Raw genomic sequence first — 14,303 nt, 5'->3', positions numbered from 1 at the left:
ACGGGGCCGGGATACGGGGGCTTGAACCAGGAACGAAAGCGGGATCAGGAGCACCAAAACCATGGGGTGCATGCGCAGCGGCTTCTCGGTATCCCCGGGGCTGACGGCGGTACCGGGGCCGATGCCGGTTCACTCGCAGGCGCCGTTCCCGGAGGCACCCGGGTCCCGCACGCACGGTGACGGGAGCACGGCCGGGTCCCGGGGATGAGAGCCCGGCCGGTGGGAGGGTGGTGCGAGGGGACGTGCCCGGCGGGTCCCGGGGAGCCCCCGGGAGGCAGAGCCCTCCCTCCCGCCCCGGTGGCTGCCGGCGGCCGCTCCCCCCCGCCGCCGCCCCGCCGTCTCCCCAGGCGGCACTTGCCGCTGGGATTGGAGCAATAACCGTTAACGGTAACGAGCCATTACAGCCCCGAGCAGCTTCTGCTTTGCATTAGCGGGGCCGCGCTTCCCCTCCAGAGCCCTGATCCCATCACCCCATTAGCGCGGCTCCAGGCCCCGGCCGCCCGCGCACAGAGCTCCCCCGGGACCCGCATCCCGGCACCGCCCAGGAACCGGCACCCCCTGCACCGGCATCCCGGTACCCGGCGGTACCCCCGGTACGCAGCATCCCGATATTCGCCGCTATCCGCGGCACCCTGCGCTCCCCGGTACCCCTGCACTCCGCACCCCGGTACTCCGGGATCCGCCGGGATCCAGCATCCCAGCACCACCCCGATACCCATCCGGGACCCGGCATCCCGGTACCCCAGGGGACCCCCAGCCCCTCGTCGGGGACCCCGCACCCCCTCACCCCTGTTACCCCTCGTGCCCCCGCAGCCCTGCTCGGGGGGGGGGGGAGGAGCTGCCCGCACCCCCGGGACCCCGCACTGTGGCGGGGGGGGGCTCCCGCGGTTCCGAACGGCTCCGGGGCCGAACGGGGGGGCGGGGGGGTCACGGCCGCAGCGCAGGGGGGACCCCGGCACCCCCCGGCACCCCCCGGCACCCCCCGGCACCCCCCGGCGCCCCCCACCCGTCTCTCGAGGTGCTTTGCCGCCCCCTGGCGGCGGCCCGCGCACACCACGGCCTTCAGCTTGGCTCTGATTGGCGGAGGCTCCTGTCTGTCAACAGAGCGCGCCCTCCTATTGGCCAGGGGCGGGAGGAGGGGGGGAACACGCGCGCTGCCCCTCCGCCGCAGCGGGAGCAGGGTCTCGGTTACCGGGGCCTGCCCGGGGCTCGTGCCCCGCCCGCCCCCGGTGCAGGCTCCCCCCGCTGTGCCCCGGGGCCAGCACGGGGTGGGGGGGGTGTTAATGTGAGCGCAGCTCCCGGCGTGCCCCGCGGCGAGCGCGGCTGTCACGGCGCAGAACCCGGAAGTGCTCGCGGGGGCGGAGGGGACGCTCCAAGATGGCGTCGCCTCCTCAGGGGGGCCCGATGGCGATCGCCATGCGGCTGCGGAACCAGCTCCAAGCCGTCTACAAGATGGACCCGCTCCGCAACGAGGCGAGCGGCGGCGGCGGGGGGCACCGGGGCGGCGGGAGCGGGGGCACCGCGCCGCGCATGCGCGAGGGGCAGCCGGGGGCTGCGGGGTCGCGCAGGCGCCGTGAGGACACACTGCGCATGCGCTGAGCCGGGGGCGGGGCGAGGAGCTGGGGCGGGGCCAAGGTGGTTGAAGCCCCGCCTTGGAGGGACCGTGGGGTCTGCGCTGTGGGGAGCTGTGGGGTGGGCAGGAGCTCAATGGGGCTGGGCAGGAGCTCAGTGGGGCTGGGCAGGAGCTCAGTGGGGCTGGGCAGGAGCTCAGTGGGGCTGCGCAGGAGTTTAGTGGGTCTGGGCAGGAGCTCAGTGGGGCTGCGCAGGAGTTCAGTGGGGCTGGGCAGGAGCTCAGTGGGGCTGGGCAGGAGCTCAGTGGGGCTGAGCAGGAGCTCAGTGGGGCTGGGCAGGAGCTCAGTGGGGCTGCGCAGGAGCTCAGTGGGGCTGGGCAGGAGTTCAATGGGGCTGGGCAGGAGCTCAGTGGGTCTGGGCAGGAGCTCAGTGGGGCTGCGCAGGAGTTCAGTGGGGCTGGGCAGGAGCTCAGTGGGGCTGGGCAGGAGCTCAGTGGGGCTGAGCAGGAGCTCAGTGGGGCTGGGCAGGAGCTCAGTGGGGCTGGGCAGGAGTTCAGTGGGGCTGGGCAGGAGCTCAGTGTGGCTGAGCAGGAGCTCAGTGGGGCTGGGCAGGAGCTCAGTGGGGCTGGGCAGGAGTTCAGTGGGTCTGGGCAGGAGCTCAGTGGGTCTGGGCAGGAGCTCAGTGTGGCTGGGCAGGAGTTCAGTGGGTCTGGGCAGGAGGTCAGTGGGGCTGTGCAGGAGTTCAGTGGGGCTGAGCAGGAGCTCAATGGGACTCAGTGGGGCTCGGCTGTGTGGGTCAGGGAGCTGCACCCGGGTGTTCACCCCAGCACTGCCCCCCCGTCCCATCGCGGTGGTAGCTCCACTGTGGGTCCTGAGGCTGAGCCGTGGGGTGAGCCCAGGGCTGAGCTGGGGCATGGGGTGAGGCTGAGCTCAGGGGCTGCTGCCCCGCAGCCCGGCGGGTCCCCCCATCCGCACTAGGGAGAGCTGCCATGGTTCCATGTGCCTGGGGGCTGCCACTGAGCATGGAGCAGGAACAGGCTCTGTGGGGCAGGCAGGGGCTCTATGGGGCAAGCAGGGGTTAGTGACAGTGACAGCCCCTGCAGGAGGAGGTGAAGGTGAAGATGAAGGAGCTGAACGAGCACATCGTGTGCTGCCTCTGCGCCGGGTACTTCATCGACGCCACGACCATCACCGAGTGCCTGCACACGTGTGAGTCAGGGGTCCCCCACAGGACAGCCCCCCCCCGTGCCCCACTGACGCCCCCCAGAGCCACACTGAGCCCCGTGCCCCCCACGCAGTCTGCAAGAGCTGCATCGTCAAGTACCTGCAGACCAGCAAGTACTGCCCCATGTGCAACACCAAGATCCACGAGACGCAGCCGCTGCTCAACCTGAAGCTGGACCGGGTCATGCAGGACATTGTCTACAAGCTGGTGCCCGGCCTGCAGGAGAGTGCGTGAGGAGGGGGGCACGGGGGGCACAGGATGGCTCAGGAGGGGGTCTGTCTGTGGGTCGGGGGCTTCAACCGGCTGCTGCCACAGCCATGGTGGCTCCTGGAGCTGTGTGGGGAGCGCGGGGACGAGGAGTGGGGATTGTGCTGTGGGAATGGGGTGTAGGTGGGACAGGGATGGGGCTGGAAGGGTTGGGGGGGGCGCAGCAAACAGTGTGGGACCTTGTGCCCTGCCCCACAGCAGTGATGGGGCTCCCAACCCATGGGGGGGGCCCATAGAGAACCCCAGGGTGTGGAGAGACCTCTGGGCTCCCCCCCAGGCAAGTCTGTAGGGGGGAACATGGGCCGGGGGTCCCTGCACAGTGCCCGCCTCTCCTGCAGGTGAAGAGAAGAGGATCCGGGAGTTCTACCAGTCCCGGGGGCTGGACCGGGTGTCCCAGCCCTGCACTGAGGGTACGGGGGGGCACCGGGTGTCCCAGCCCTGCACTGAGGGTACGGGGGGGCACCGGGCATGGGCTGACCCCGGGCCCTCCCGTCTCTGCCCCCAGACCCGGTGGGGGGCGACCCCATGGGGCTGCCCTATAGCACGTTCGACCACTCGCGGGCGCACTACTTCCGGTACGACGAGCACGTCTCGCTCTGTCTGGAGAAGCAGAGGTGAGGGGGCGCCGAGGGGAGCACCGGGCACGGCCCTGGGGGGCCGCAGTGGGGCAGCACCGGGAACGGCTGTGGCCATGGCCATGGTGGGGTGGGGGTCCTGAAGGGGTCCCACTGACCCCCGCCACCGGGTACCCCCTGCAGCCCCCTCCTCTTCTCTTCCTCTGCAGCTCCAGCAAGGACAAGAGCAAGGCCGTGCTGCAGGTGAGTTGGGGGCTGAGCCCCACAGCAGTGCCTCCTCCCCGGGGGGCGGGGCGGGGCTGGGACCTCAGCACCCCCCACTGAGCCCCACCGTGCCCCACAGCACAAGTACGTGAGGTGCTCGGTGCGGGCACAGATCCGGCACCTGCGGAGGGTCCTGTGCCACCGGCTGGGGCTGCCCCTACAGCACGTGAGTGCGGGCACTGGGGGGTGGGCCATGACCGGGGGGGGGCACAGGGTTGGTGGTCTTGGGTCCCGGTTTTTAGGTTTCAGAGCCCAGGGTGGAGGTCCCCAGGCCTGGGTTGGGGGTCCCAGGTTGGGGGCCATGGGCCTTGTGGGGGGCGCTCCCAGCTCTTCGGGTGGGGTATCCTGGGCTCCAGGTCGGGTGTTCTGGGCCCTGGATGGGGGTCGCGGTTTGGGGGTCCGGCCCCCCCCAGCCTCCCTGTCCGTAGGTGCAGATCCTGTTCGAGAACACGGCGCTGCCCGACCACATGACCATGAAGCAGCTCTGGCTCTCGCACTGGTTCGGCAAGGTGGGAGAGGGGGGGCTCCGTGAATCGGTGCCGAGCGTCGCTCACGGCAGCAGCGGGGTGGGACAGGGACGTGTCCATGGGGGTCCTTGGGACCCCCCGCCTCAGGCCCCCCCTGAACTCCCCTTTTTGCCTTGCAGCCCGCGCCCCTCCTGCTGCACTACAGCATCAAGGACAAGAGGAGGTAGGGGCTGGGGACACGGCCCCGTGCTGCTCACCCCTGTGCACCCCCCCCCGCACCCCACAGCACCCCCTAATTTAACAGCCCTCATTCGAGTCTATTTTTGGAATAAAACTGTGAAAAATCCCCCCCTTGTCCCTGCTCCGATGGGGTGGGGAGCGGGGGGGCCACTCTTGGGGGGCAGCAGGGACCCCTGCTGAGCCTCCCCGCACCTCTGGGAGCTGCTGCTGAGCCATGGGGTGCACTATGGGAGTGCTGGGGTGCAGATGCAGCAGTGGGGGGGAGCTGTTCTGGGGGCTCGGGGGGTGCAGACCCTCCCCTCTCCCCACACCCGCTGCAGGCACATCCTCCCCATCACGGTCCCATTACAGGTCCCGGCCCCCCCCCCGGCTGCTCAGCGCGTCCCCAGTGAGCCGCTAATTGCGGCCAGCACCGCACCAGCTGGACCGCAGCAGCTGCCGGGGGGGGAAGACCGATGTGGGGGTCCCCCCCCGGCCCTCGGTGTGGGGCGGGTCCCGCTCCCGGAGCCGGTGCCAGTGGCTGAGCCATGGAGCAGGGAACGGGGGACACCGGCGGTGTGGGGGGGAAGCACCTCCGTGTCCCCCAGCCCCGGTTGCAAGGGCCGTGCCCCTCCGGGTCCCCTCGCTTGGGGACACACGAGCCGTGCAGCGGGGCTGACCCCGGGACCCCCGCGCCGGTGCCGCCGGTGTCGGATCCGGTTACCCCAGCTGTCGGCCATCCCTCACCGCGCCCGGAGCCCCGCGAAGCTCCGTGCGGAAACCCGGGGTCCCGGGGAAGGGGGTGCAGGGGACGCTGTGACCCCCCCTCAGCCCCATGAGCACCCCACGGCCGGGGGCTGGCTCCTAGTGCTGGATCCCACCAGGCAGCCCTGGGTGTGGGGCCCTTCGGCGCCCATCGGCACGCATCGGCCCCCCGTGTGTCCCAAGCACCCACCGGAGCCCCTGGGGTTGCGGGGTGGGAGTGCGGGCTCCCAGGCTGCTGGACAGCCGGAGGAATGGATGGAGGGAGGGAGGGACGGAAGGAGGGAGGGAGGAACGGAGTGGGAGATGGAGGGAGGGAGGATGTCAGGATGCGGGGGTCACGAGGGGGCCGTCACCCCCATGTCTTTCAGCAGCGGCTCTGGCAGCCGGTTCCAGACGGCGGAGCAGGAAGCGGGAGCGGGGCCGGGAGCCCCCCGGGCCCCCCCAGCCCTGCGCCCCAGTCACTTATCAGCGCCGGCCCCTAATTCAAACCAACTGCGGGGCTGACGTTGGCAAATGAGCCCCCGACGGGGCGGGCTCGGGGGGGCCGGGGGCAGCCCCCGGGTGCGGGGGAGCGGGAGGAGATAGGGGGTTCAGAGGGGAACCGGGGGCGCGGAGGAGGCCCAGGCAGCCGTGGGCAGCGGGTTCACAGGGTGTGCCCCGGGGGGCAGGAGGAGCCCAGGGAGTGCAGGATGCTCTTGGGGGGTTCAGGATGCTCTCGGGGGTGCAGGATGCTCTTGGGCGGTGCAGGATGGTCTAGGGGTTGCAGGGTGGTCTCAGAGGGTGCACAATGAGCACAGGGGTACAGGATGCTCTTTGGGGTGCCGCATCCCCCAGTCCCGGGTCCTGGTGCAGGCTGAGGCTGTGGCAGTGCAGGGAGCACGGGGCACGGTGCTGGCACCGGCCTTGCCAAAGGGGGAACGGGGCCGCAGGACGGTGCTGAGCCCCCCCCGGCTGCTTCGTCTCTGACACGCTCCGGTGGCACCGGCTTCCGCCTGCTCCTGACAGAGACAAATGAGAGGCCGGCGCCTGCCCCCCCTTCACAGCCCATTGCCGGGGTGACGGGGCAGCGCGGGGGCTGGGGGGGTCCCACTGTGGGGTCCCCTCTGTGGGGTCCCCACTGCCCGGCACCACCGCGTCTTGGAGCGGCACAGCGGGAGCTGCCACTGCCATGGGGCAGGGCTGGAGGGGCCTCCCCCGCCGCAGGCACCCCGGGGCACCCACCGGGCTCCAGCCTCCGCTGCGCACCGGGGCAGAGGCGCCGCACACGCGGTGTTGCGGGAAGGAGCTGTCACATCGCGGCGGGGACATCGCCCCGGGCGGAGCGCGCCGGGACGCGGCGAATGAGAAAATCCCGACTCCATTTCGTCCCTGTCACCGCTGTCGGTCTCCAACCGCCGCCGGCGCCTGACGAGCCCCCGGCACCCACCGGGCCCCGCGCCACCGGCACCGGTTTCCTGCCGCCTTCCCGCGGATGTGGGCACCGGCGCTGGCACCGGTGGGAATGGGGCAACCTTCCTGCGGATGGTCCGGTCCCGCGGGACGTGGCCAGTGGAGCCTGGGAAAGCCGCGCCGGACACAGCGAGCGCAGTGACCCCGCATCCCCCCGGCGCTCCCCATGCCAGGGACAGGGGCCCATGGAGAGCTGGGAGCGCCCAGGCTGGCGATGGAGCAGCCCTGGCACCCGGCCCTGCCCTCGGCACCAGCGCCCAGCCCTGCCCCTGCCCGCGGGACGGGAGCGCGGGGCTCCGGTGCCGTGGGAGCGGGGCGGGAGGGCTCCCGCCAGCCCTCCCAGGTTTATCTTGGCCGCCGGCGTTTCCTCTGGCCCTTTGTGTGCGCGCCTGCGGCCGCCCCCGTCCCCCCCCGGCCTTCCTGCGTGTGCCCGGCACCGGGAATGCTCCACCGGGAGCCCGCCCCCCCGTGCGCAACACCCGGCACCGCGCCTGGGACCACGGCGGAGGGGGATGGACACTGGCTGTGGGCATAGGATGTGCATGGGGTGCGCATGGGATGTGTGCGTGGGATGTGCATGGGATGTGTGAATGGGATGTGTGCGTGGGATGTGCATGGGGTGTGTGCGTGGGATGTGTGCGTGGGATGTGCATGGGATGTGTGCGTGGGATGTGTGCATGGGATGTGCATGGGATGTGCATGTGATGCATGTGTGGGATGTGTGTGTGGGATGTGCATGGGATGTGTGCGTGGGATGTGTGCATGGGATGTGTGCATGGGATGTGTGCATGGGATGTGTGCATGGGATGTGTGCGTGGGATGTGTGCGTGGGATGTGCGTGGGATGTGCATGTGATGCATGTGTGGGATGTGTGTGTGGGATGTGCATGGGATGTGTGCGTGGGATGTGTGCATGGGATGTGTGCGTGGGATGTGTGCATGGGATGTGTGCGTGGGATGTGTGCATGGGATGTGTGCATGGGATGTGTGCATGAGATGTGCATGGGATGCGCATGGGATGTGTGCATGGGATGTGTGCGTGGGATGTGTGCGTGGGATGTGTGCGTGGGATGTGCATGTGATGTGTGCGTGGGATGTGTGTGTGGGATGTGTGCGTGGGATGTGTGCGTGGGATGTGCATGTGATGTGTGCGTGGGATGTGTGTGTGGGATGTGTGCGTGGGATGTGTGCGTGGGATGTGCATGTGATGCATGTGTGGGATGTGTGCGTGGGATGTGTGCGTGGGATGTGTGCGTGGGATGTGCATGTGATGCATGTGTGGGATGTGTGCGTGGGATGTGCATGGGATGTGTGCATGGGATGTGTGCGTGGGATGTGTGCATGGGATGTGCATGGGATGTGTGAATGGGATGTGTGCGTGGGATGTGCATGGGGTTGTGTGTGTGGGATGTGTGCATGGGATGTGTGCATGGGATGTGTGCATGGGATGTGCATGGGGTGTGTGCGTGGGATGTGTGCGTGGGATGTGTGCGTGGGATGTGTGCATGGGATGTGTGCATGGGATGTGCATGGGGTGTGTGCGTGGGATGTGTGCATGGGATGTGTGCATGGGATGTGCACGTGGGATGTGTGCGTGGGATGTGTGCATGGGATGTGCATGGGATGCATGTGTGGGATGTGCGCATGAGATGTGTGCGTGGGATGTGCATGGGATGTGTGTGTGGGATGTGCACATGAGATGTGTGCATGGGATGTGTGCGTGGGATATGTGCGTGGGATGTGTGCGTGGGATGTGTGCGTGGGATGTGTGCATGGGCTGTGTGCATGGGATGTGTGCGTGGGATGTGTGCGTGGGCTGTGTGCATGGGATATGCATGAGATGTGCATGAGATGTGTGCATAGGGTGTGCATGAGATGTGCATGGGATGAGTGCGTGGGATGTGTGCATGGGATATGCATGAGATGTGCAGGAGATGTGTGCATAGGATGTGCATGAGATGTGCATGGGATGTGTGCGTGGGATGTGTGCATGGGATATGCATGAGATGTGTGCATAGGATGTGCATGAGATGTGCATGGGATGTGCGCATGGGATGTGCACATGGAATGCACATGTGGGGTGCACGGGTTGCAGGAGTCGGGTGCTCTCAGAGCCTCCACCATGGGGTGGGTTCCGTGGAGCGGGTTCCATGGGGTGGGTGCCGTGGGATGGGTGCTCCAGCCCCCCTATTGTTGCTGCCTTTGAAGTCGGGCCATTTCCTGCCCCGGTTTTATGGCTCGACCCGTCTGCGCCGCTGCTTCCCGGCCATAAATCACCGGCGCTGGAGGCTGAGGCGCCCGCGGCCACGGTGAGGGGCAGCGGCCGGACCATCACCAGGGACCTGCCGGGTCAGAAGGATCCCGGGGCCGGTCCCCAGATGGGTGCTGGACTCCGCAGGGTCCTGCCCGGTCCCCAGTGCGTTTCCGCTGCTCTCCCGCCGCCGCGGGCTCCGCACATCGGCCACCTTCGCTATTCCGAGCGTTTCCTGGGGTTTATTGTCTTCCCCTCCTTGTCCCACCTTCCTCGCAGGAAGCGCTCGCTCCCGGTGGAGCCGGCTCCGGGCCCGGCAGGACGAGCTCCTGGCCCACGCTCCGCCGCGCCGCCGGCGTCCCCGCTCCCAGCCGGTGCTCCCCCCGCTGGGACAGAGCAGCGGGACCACGCCGGACTCCTGCAGCCCTGCCAGGGCATCGCCGGGCTCAACCCCAGCACGGGGGTCCCGGCTGCACCTCGCACACCCGGGGCCGGCTCTGCAGCGGCCGTGCTGGCATTGATGCCGTTCCCATTGTACCGGCGTCAATGCCATTCCCATTGTGCCAGTGCCGATGCCATTCCCATTGTGCCAGTGCCGATGCCATTCCCATTGTGCCAGTGCCAATGCCATTCCCATCGTACCGGCGTCAGTGCCGGAATCAGGGTGTGCTGGGACCCGACAGCACCCGCAGCCAGGGATGGGAGCCGGCGTGTCCCTGGAGCTCCATTCCCAGCGGGAAGGGCGATGGATGCCCCTCTGCCCGTCCCTCCGTCACTAAGTCAATGGCAGCGTTATTGAAACGCCTCGTCCCCGTCTGGCGGCTCATAGCTCGTGAGGCCCGGGCACAGCAGCACCGGACCCGCGGCACCGTGCCCGGGCCACCGGAATGCAGCCGGGTCCCGGGATCTGCCGGTGCAGCGACGGGGAAAGGGGGGGGGCTGGTGGGGGAACCATGGGGTGGCTCCATCCCCATCCCCGTCCCATCCCATTCTCATCCCCGTCCCCATCCCCAGTTCATGTGCTGGTGTCTGTGCCACGGGGATCTCACCCGTCCCCATCCATCATCCCATTCCCGTGCCCGGCTGGCCGCTGTCCCGCATCCCACCCGATCCCTGCACCCCGCGGGGCCCCGGGCGGCGAATTCCAAAGGGCACCCGGGAAGATTAATCGTGGGGCCGCGGCCGGTAACCGGATCGCTGCGGGAGCTGGAATGCGGCTGTGCCGCGCTGACCCCGCCGTGCCTGCCACAGCCCCGCTGCACCGGGTTTACCCCCACCCCTGCGGCCACCGCGGAACCTGCCCAGCCCCTGCCGCGCCGGGGGGACCCCAGTGCCCAAACCCGCCCCATTCCCAGCTCCCCAGACCCATGGACACACATCCCGGGATGCACGGGCAGGAGGGATCCCAGCATCCCTATGGTGGGAGCGATGCCGTCACGGGGTCCCTGTTCCCAACTGGGTGCCGTCGCCCTCACCACCAACCCAGGGGCTCCATCTCCCTCCACACAGCCCATTCCGGGTGGGCAGAGACCCCCCTGAGCAGCACCATGGGACAGGGACAGGCTGGGGGACACCAAGCAGTGCTGGGACTGGGTGCGGATGGCCAGGAGGGTCCCCACCACCATGCCGTGCCATGTCGTGCCATGTTGCCCTATACCGTGCCATGGGGTCTGTGGGGCAGCTGGTGTGGCACTGGTCTGGTGTTACTGGTGTGGCTGCAGGGTGGGATCAGGCGCTACCATGGGGTCTCCTCTCTCTGTCTCCGAGGTCCCCTGGGCGCGGTGCTGGAGCGCGGCCGGGTGGGGAGGATGCGGCACAGACCGGGGCTAAGAATAGAGCCGGGCTGGGCCGGGAGGAGGAGGAAGGATGGGGCTTCCTCTGCGACGGCGCTCTTCCTCCCACAACACGGCCACCGCCATGCCAGGACGGCCCCGGGCACCGTACCCACATGCATGGAGTGATGGCGGTGCTGAGGCGCTGGCACAGGGTGCCCAGAGAAGCTGTGGCTGCCCCATCCCTGGCAGTGTTCAAGGCCAGGTTGGACACAGGGGCTTGGAGCAAGCTGCTCCAGTGGAAGGGGTCCCCATCACATTGAGCCCCATGGAACGGGTGCCACCGTCTGTCCCCCCGTGTGACAGCTCCCGCAGTGCCCCGTTCCCCCCCCGCCGCCACGTTTCATTGCACGTTTCTTTTTAATTAACCCCGGGGCGGAGCGGGGTTAATGGCAGCGCTGACCCCCGCCAGCATCGATCCGCACGGCAGCGCCAGCAGCGACGGACGCGTCCCCCCCGCTTTGGTGGCAGGAGGGGGGTGTGTGGGGTGTGTGTGTGTCCCCGGGCTGCCACTGAGCCCAATGGACCCCGAGTCTCACCCTCTGCAGCCCCGTAAGTGCCAGGACGGAGCCCCCTGGCCCAGTGCAGCCCCTGAAGAGCTGCGTCACGGCAGGGGCTGGGGAGCACACGAGGGCCTTGGGGCACCAGGATGGCTCTGGTGCACCGGGGTGACTGTGGGACACTTGGCAGCTGTGGGACACACAAGGGCCGTGGGGCTCTGGGAGGGCCATGGGGCACCACAGTGGCTGTGAGTCATTGGAATGGCCATGGGCCACTGGGAGGGCTGTGGGGCATCGCGAGGGCTGTGGGGCGCACATGGGGTATCCCCCCTTGGTGTCATGGAGGACCCATCCTGGCCTTTCGGTGTCCTCTGGAGAGGGGTCCCTTGTCCCCCCGTTGCTCCGGTGCTCCCAGTGGTCCCTCCGAGCTCAAAGCAGCTGCTTCCCTCCGAGCCCCAGTGCCCCAGCGCTGTTGAACCCGCATGGACGCACCACAGCGCCGGCACCCGCGCCCCACGGCCATGGGGCGGTGGGGGAACACGGGCTGAGGCCCATGGACAGACCCCCCGGGTGCACCCAGTGACAGCGGAAAGGGGCTCCAGCAGCGCCCTCCTGCCGCCCCGTCCCGGTTGTCTCTGCCGTGGGGCTGGGAACGGCGCCGGTGCCCAGCGAGCTCCCGGCAGTGGGCACCGGCCCCACACCACGGTTCCCACGGCTCCCACGGCCCCGACCTGCTGCCATCGACGAGACCCCCACAGCCGCGAGCACCCGACAGCACCGGGAGGGTCCCCATGAGGCAGGGTCTGGGGTGTCCCCGTGCCTGCTCCGGGACCGCGCTGGGGTCAGGGCCCGGTGACGGCCCCGCGGGGGGGCCGCGCGTTTGCTCCAGCCGGAGGCTTTGAAATGCAACAACCGCCCCCCCAGCCCCGGCCATTTGGTGGGAGTTTGGCCCCTGCCCATCTGGAGGCCCCGGGCCGGGGGGGGCTGGTCCTGGGGGGCGGCAGATGGGGCCGGGGCCGGTGGGGTCTCCTGAGCCCTCCAGCTCTGCCCCAGTGCAGCACAGACACGTGGGACACGTGTGAGGTGTGTGCGTTCCCGCACAGGCCTGTGGGTGCTCCATGAGCCCCCCCCGGGCACGGTTGAACATGGCTGTGCACCCACACACGTCTCCGGGGTGGCTGCTGGGGGGGGTTGCACACGAGTGGGACCCCACCTGCACACACATGTGGGAGACGTGTGCCGGGCCCCGTGTGTAGTGAGACCCCAGTACTACTGGTCCCTGTCCCCATCCCATCCCCATCCAATCCCATTCCCACATCTGACCCCATCCCATCCCCATCTCCATTCCATCCCCATCACCATCTCCATCCCATCCCCCTTCCCATCAATATCCCCATCTCCATTCCATCCCCATCTCCATCTCCATTCCATTCCCATCTCCATCTCCATTCCATCCCCATTTCCATCTCCATTCTATTCCCGTCCCCATCTCCATTCCATCCCCATCTCCATTCCATTCCCATCCCCATCTCCATTCCATCCCCATCTCCATTCCATTCCATCCCCATGCCCATCCCTATCCTATCCTCATCCCATCCCACCCCTCCACGGCACAGGCGCTGTGTTACTGAATTGATGCTTTGCTGACAGCCCCGGGGGGATCCCGGCATCCCGCGGCTCCCGGCACATTAATCCCGCTCCCCGGGTAGGTGTAATCCCGTTAGTCCCGGTTCCACCCGCGGCCCCGGCACCGTGAGCGGGGTCGGGATTTATTGCCTATAATTGGCCGGGTCCCGTCCCCGGTGACGCGGCGGCTCCCGGTGCTCGCCTCGGCTCCGCCGCCTCCATCCCGCACCAGCCACCCCCTTATTAAAGGAAAATTCATTTGCCAGCAATTTCCATGTGCAAACTGCGGCTCCGGGAGCGTCCCTAATCGAGTTACCGGCATCGCCTCGCCTGGAGCCTGGAGCCCTTACATTATGGATGAGGGATGAGGGGCGGAGGCGCGGCGCTGGAACCGAGGGTGTCACCGGGCTCCGGGACACCCCCCATCGCGGTATCACGGCACCAGCACCGGCACCGGCTGCGGCGGGCGGCCCCCGAGCATCAGTGCTGGGTTCACACGAGCGGGAGCACCCGGTGCTGGGAGCTGTGGGTGCCACTGGAGTGGGGATGGGCGTCCGGGGGTGGGGGGCAGCGCAGCCCCAGACACCGGTATGAAGGGGCGGTGGAGCAGGCGCGGGTGCACCCGCCCTCGTGCACGTACCCACCAGGACACAGGGGCACAGAGCCGCGCACCCACACTTGTGAACGCGCACCCATCACACGTGCACACGCCCGTGTGTGCTGGGTGCTCGGGGTGCGGGGCCTGGCCCAGCTGCCGGGAACGGGCTCCATTGGGTTCAGCCCCGGTGCAGCCGCCGGCCCCGGCCCCGATACAGAGGTGTGGGAGTGGGATCACGGTTCCCCGGTGCCGCACCAGCAGCGGTGCCCATTTGTGTGCCCTCGGGCCGCGGGCGCCCGGCCAGCACCGGGCTCTGCCCCGCAGGAAGCTCCGCTGTTCCTGCAGGAATCCAGCGGGCTCGGGCTGGTTTCCACCCGCGCCCTGATGTGGGGTGAAAAGCCTTTTCCCGTCCTGTGTTCCCGTCAGCTGAAGCTGACGCTTCACCCGCCTGGCAGCGAGCCGGGAGCAGGCCTGAGGGCAGGGTGATGGGCACGGTGATGGGCAGGAAGTGAGGGCAGAGTATGGGCAGGGTGAAGGGTAATTGGCAGTGGCCATGGGCAGGGTGATGAGCAGGGGGATTGGGGGCCAGGATTAGGGGCATGTAGGTCCTCTGCATGCCCTAGGACATGCCCCATTCCCGGTCACGCAGCGGGAGATGGCGGCACACCCCGGCCCTCCGGTGAGGACAAAAGCCG

General features: G+C 68.6%; 1 protein-coding gene across 1 annotated transcript; it reads left to right on the top strand.

Annotated features, from left to right (window-relative positions):
* The first annotated feature begins 1,158 nt into the window (after positions 1–1,158).
* Positions 1,159–4,716, top strand: PCGF1 (polycomb group ring finger 1). The gene is made up of 9 exons (XM_062632197.1): positions 1,159–1,473; positions 2,675–2,780; positions 2,870–3,022; positions 3,402–3,473; positions 3,569–3,677; positions 3,848–3,881; positions 3,982–4,068; positions 4,331–4,411; positions 4,549–4,716. The coding sequence occupies exons 1-9, from the start codon at positions 1,378–1,380 to the stop codon at positions 4,594–4,596; spliced, it is 786 nt and encodes a 261-aa protein (XP_062488181.1). The 5' UTR covers positions 1,159–1,377; the 3' UTR covers positions 4,597–4,716.
* The last annotated feature ends 9,587 nt before the right edge of the window (positions 4,717–14,303 follow it).

The sequence above is a fragment of the Pezoporus occidentalis genome, unplaced genomic scaffold (genome assembly GCF_034315485.1).
Source record: "Pezoporus occidentalis ecotype Australia unplaced genomic scaffold, CSIRO_AGI_Poc_V1 ctg386, whole genome shotgun sequence".
NCBI classification, from domain to species: Eukaryota; Metazoa; Chordata; class Aves; order Psittaciformes; family Psittacidae; genus Pezoporus; species Pezoporus occidentalis.
This window is presented reverse-complemented; position numbering and strand designations above follow the sequence as displayed.

Excerpts from the sequence above, each read along its gene's own strand:
- PCGF1 (XM_062632197.1), top strand. The coding sequence starts at position 1,378 with ATGGCGTCGCCTCCTCAGGGGGGCCCGATGGCGATCGCCATGCGGCTG. Across the intron at positions 3,023-3,401 it reads GGTGCCCGGCCTGCAGGAGA|GTGAAGAGAAGAGGATCCGG; the intron begins GTGCGTGAGGAG and ends CCTCTCCTGCAG. Across the intron at positions 3,882-3,981 it reads AGAGCAAGGCCGTGCTGCAG|CACAAGTACGTGAGGTGCTC; the intron begins GTGAGTTGGGGG and ends CGTGCCCCACAG.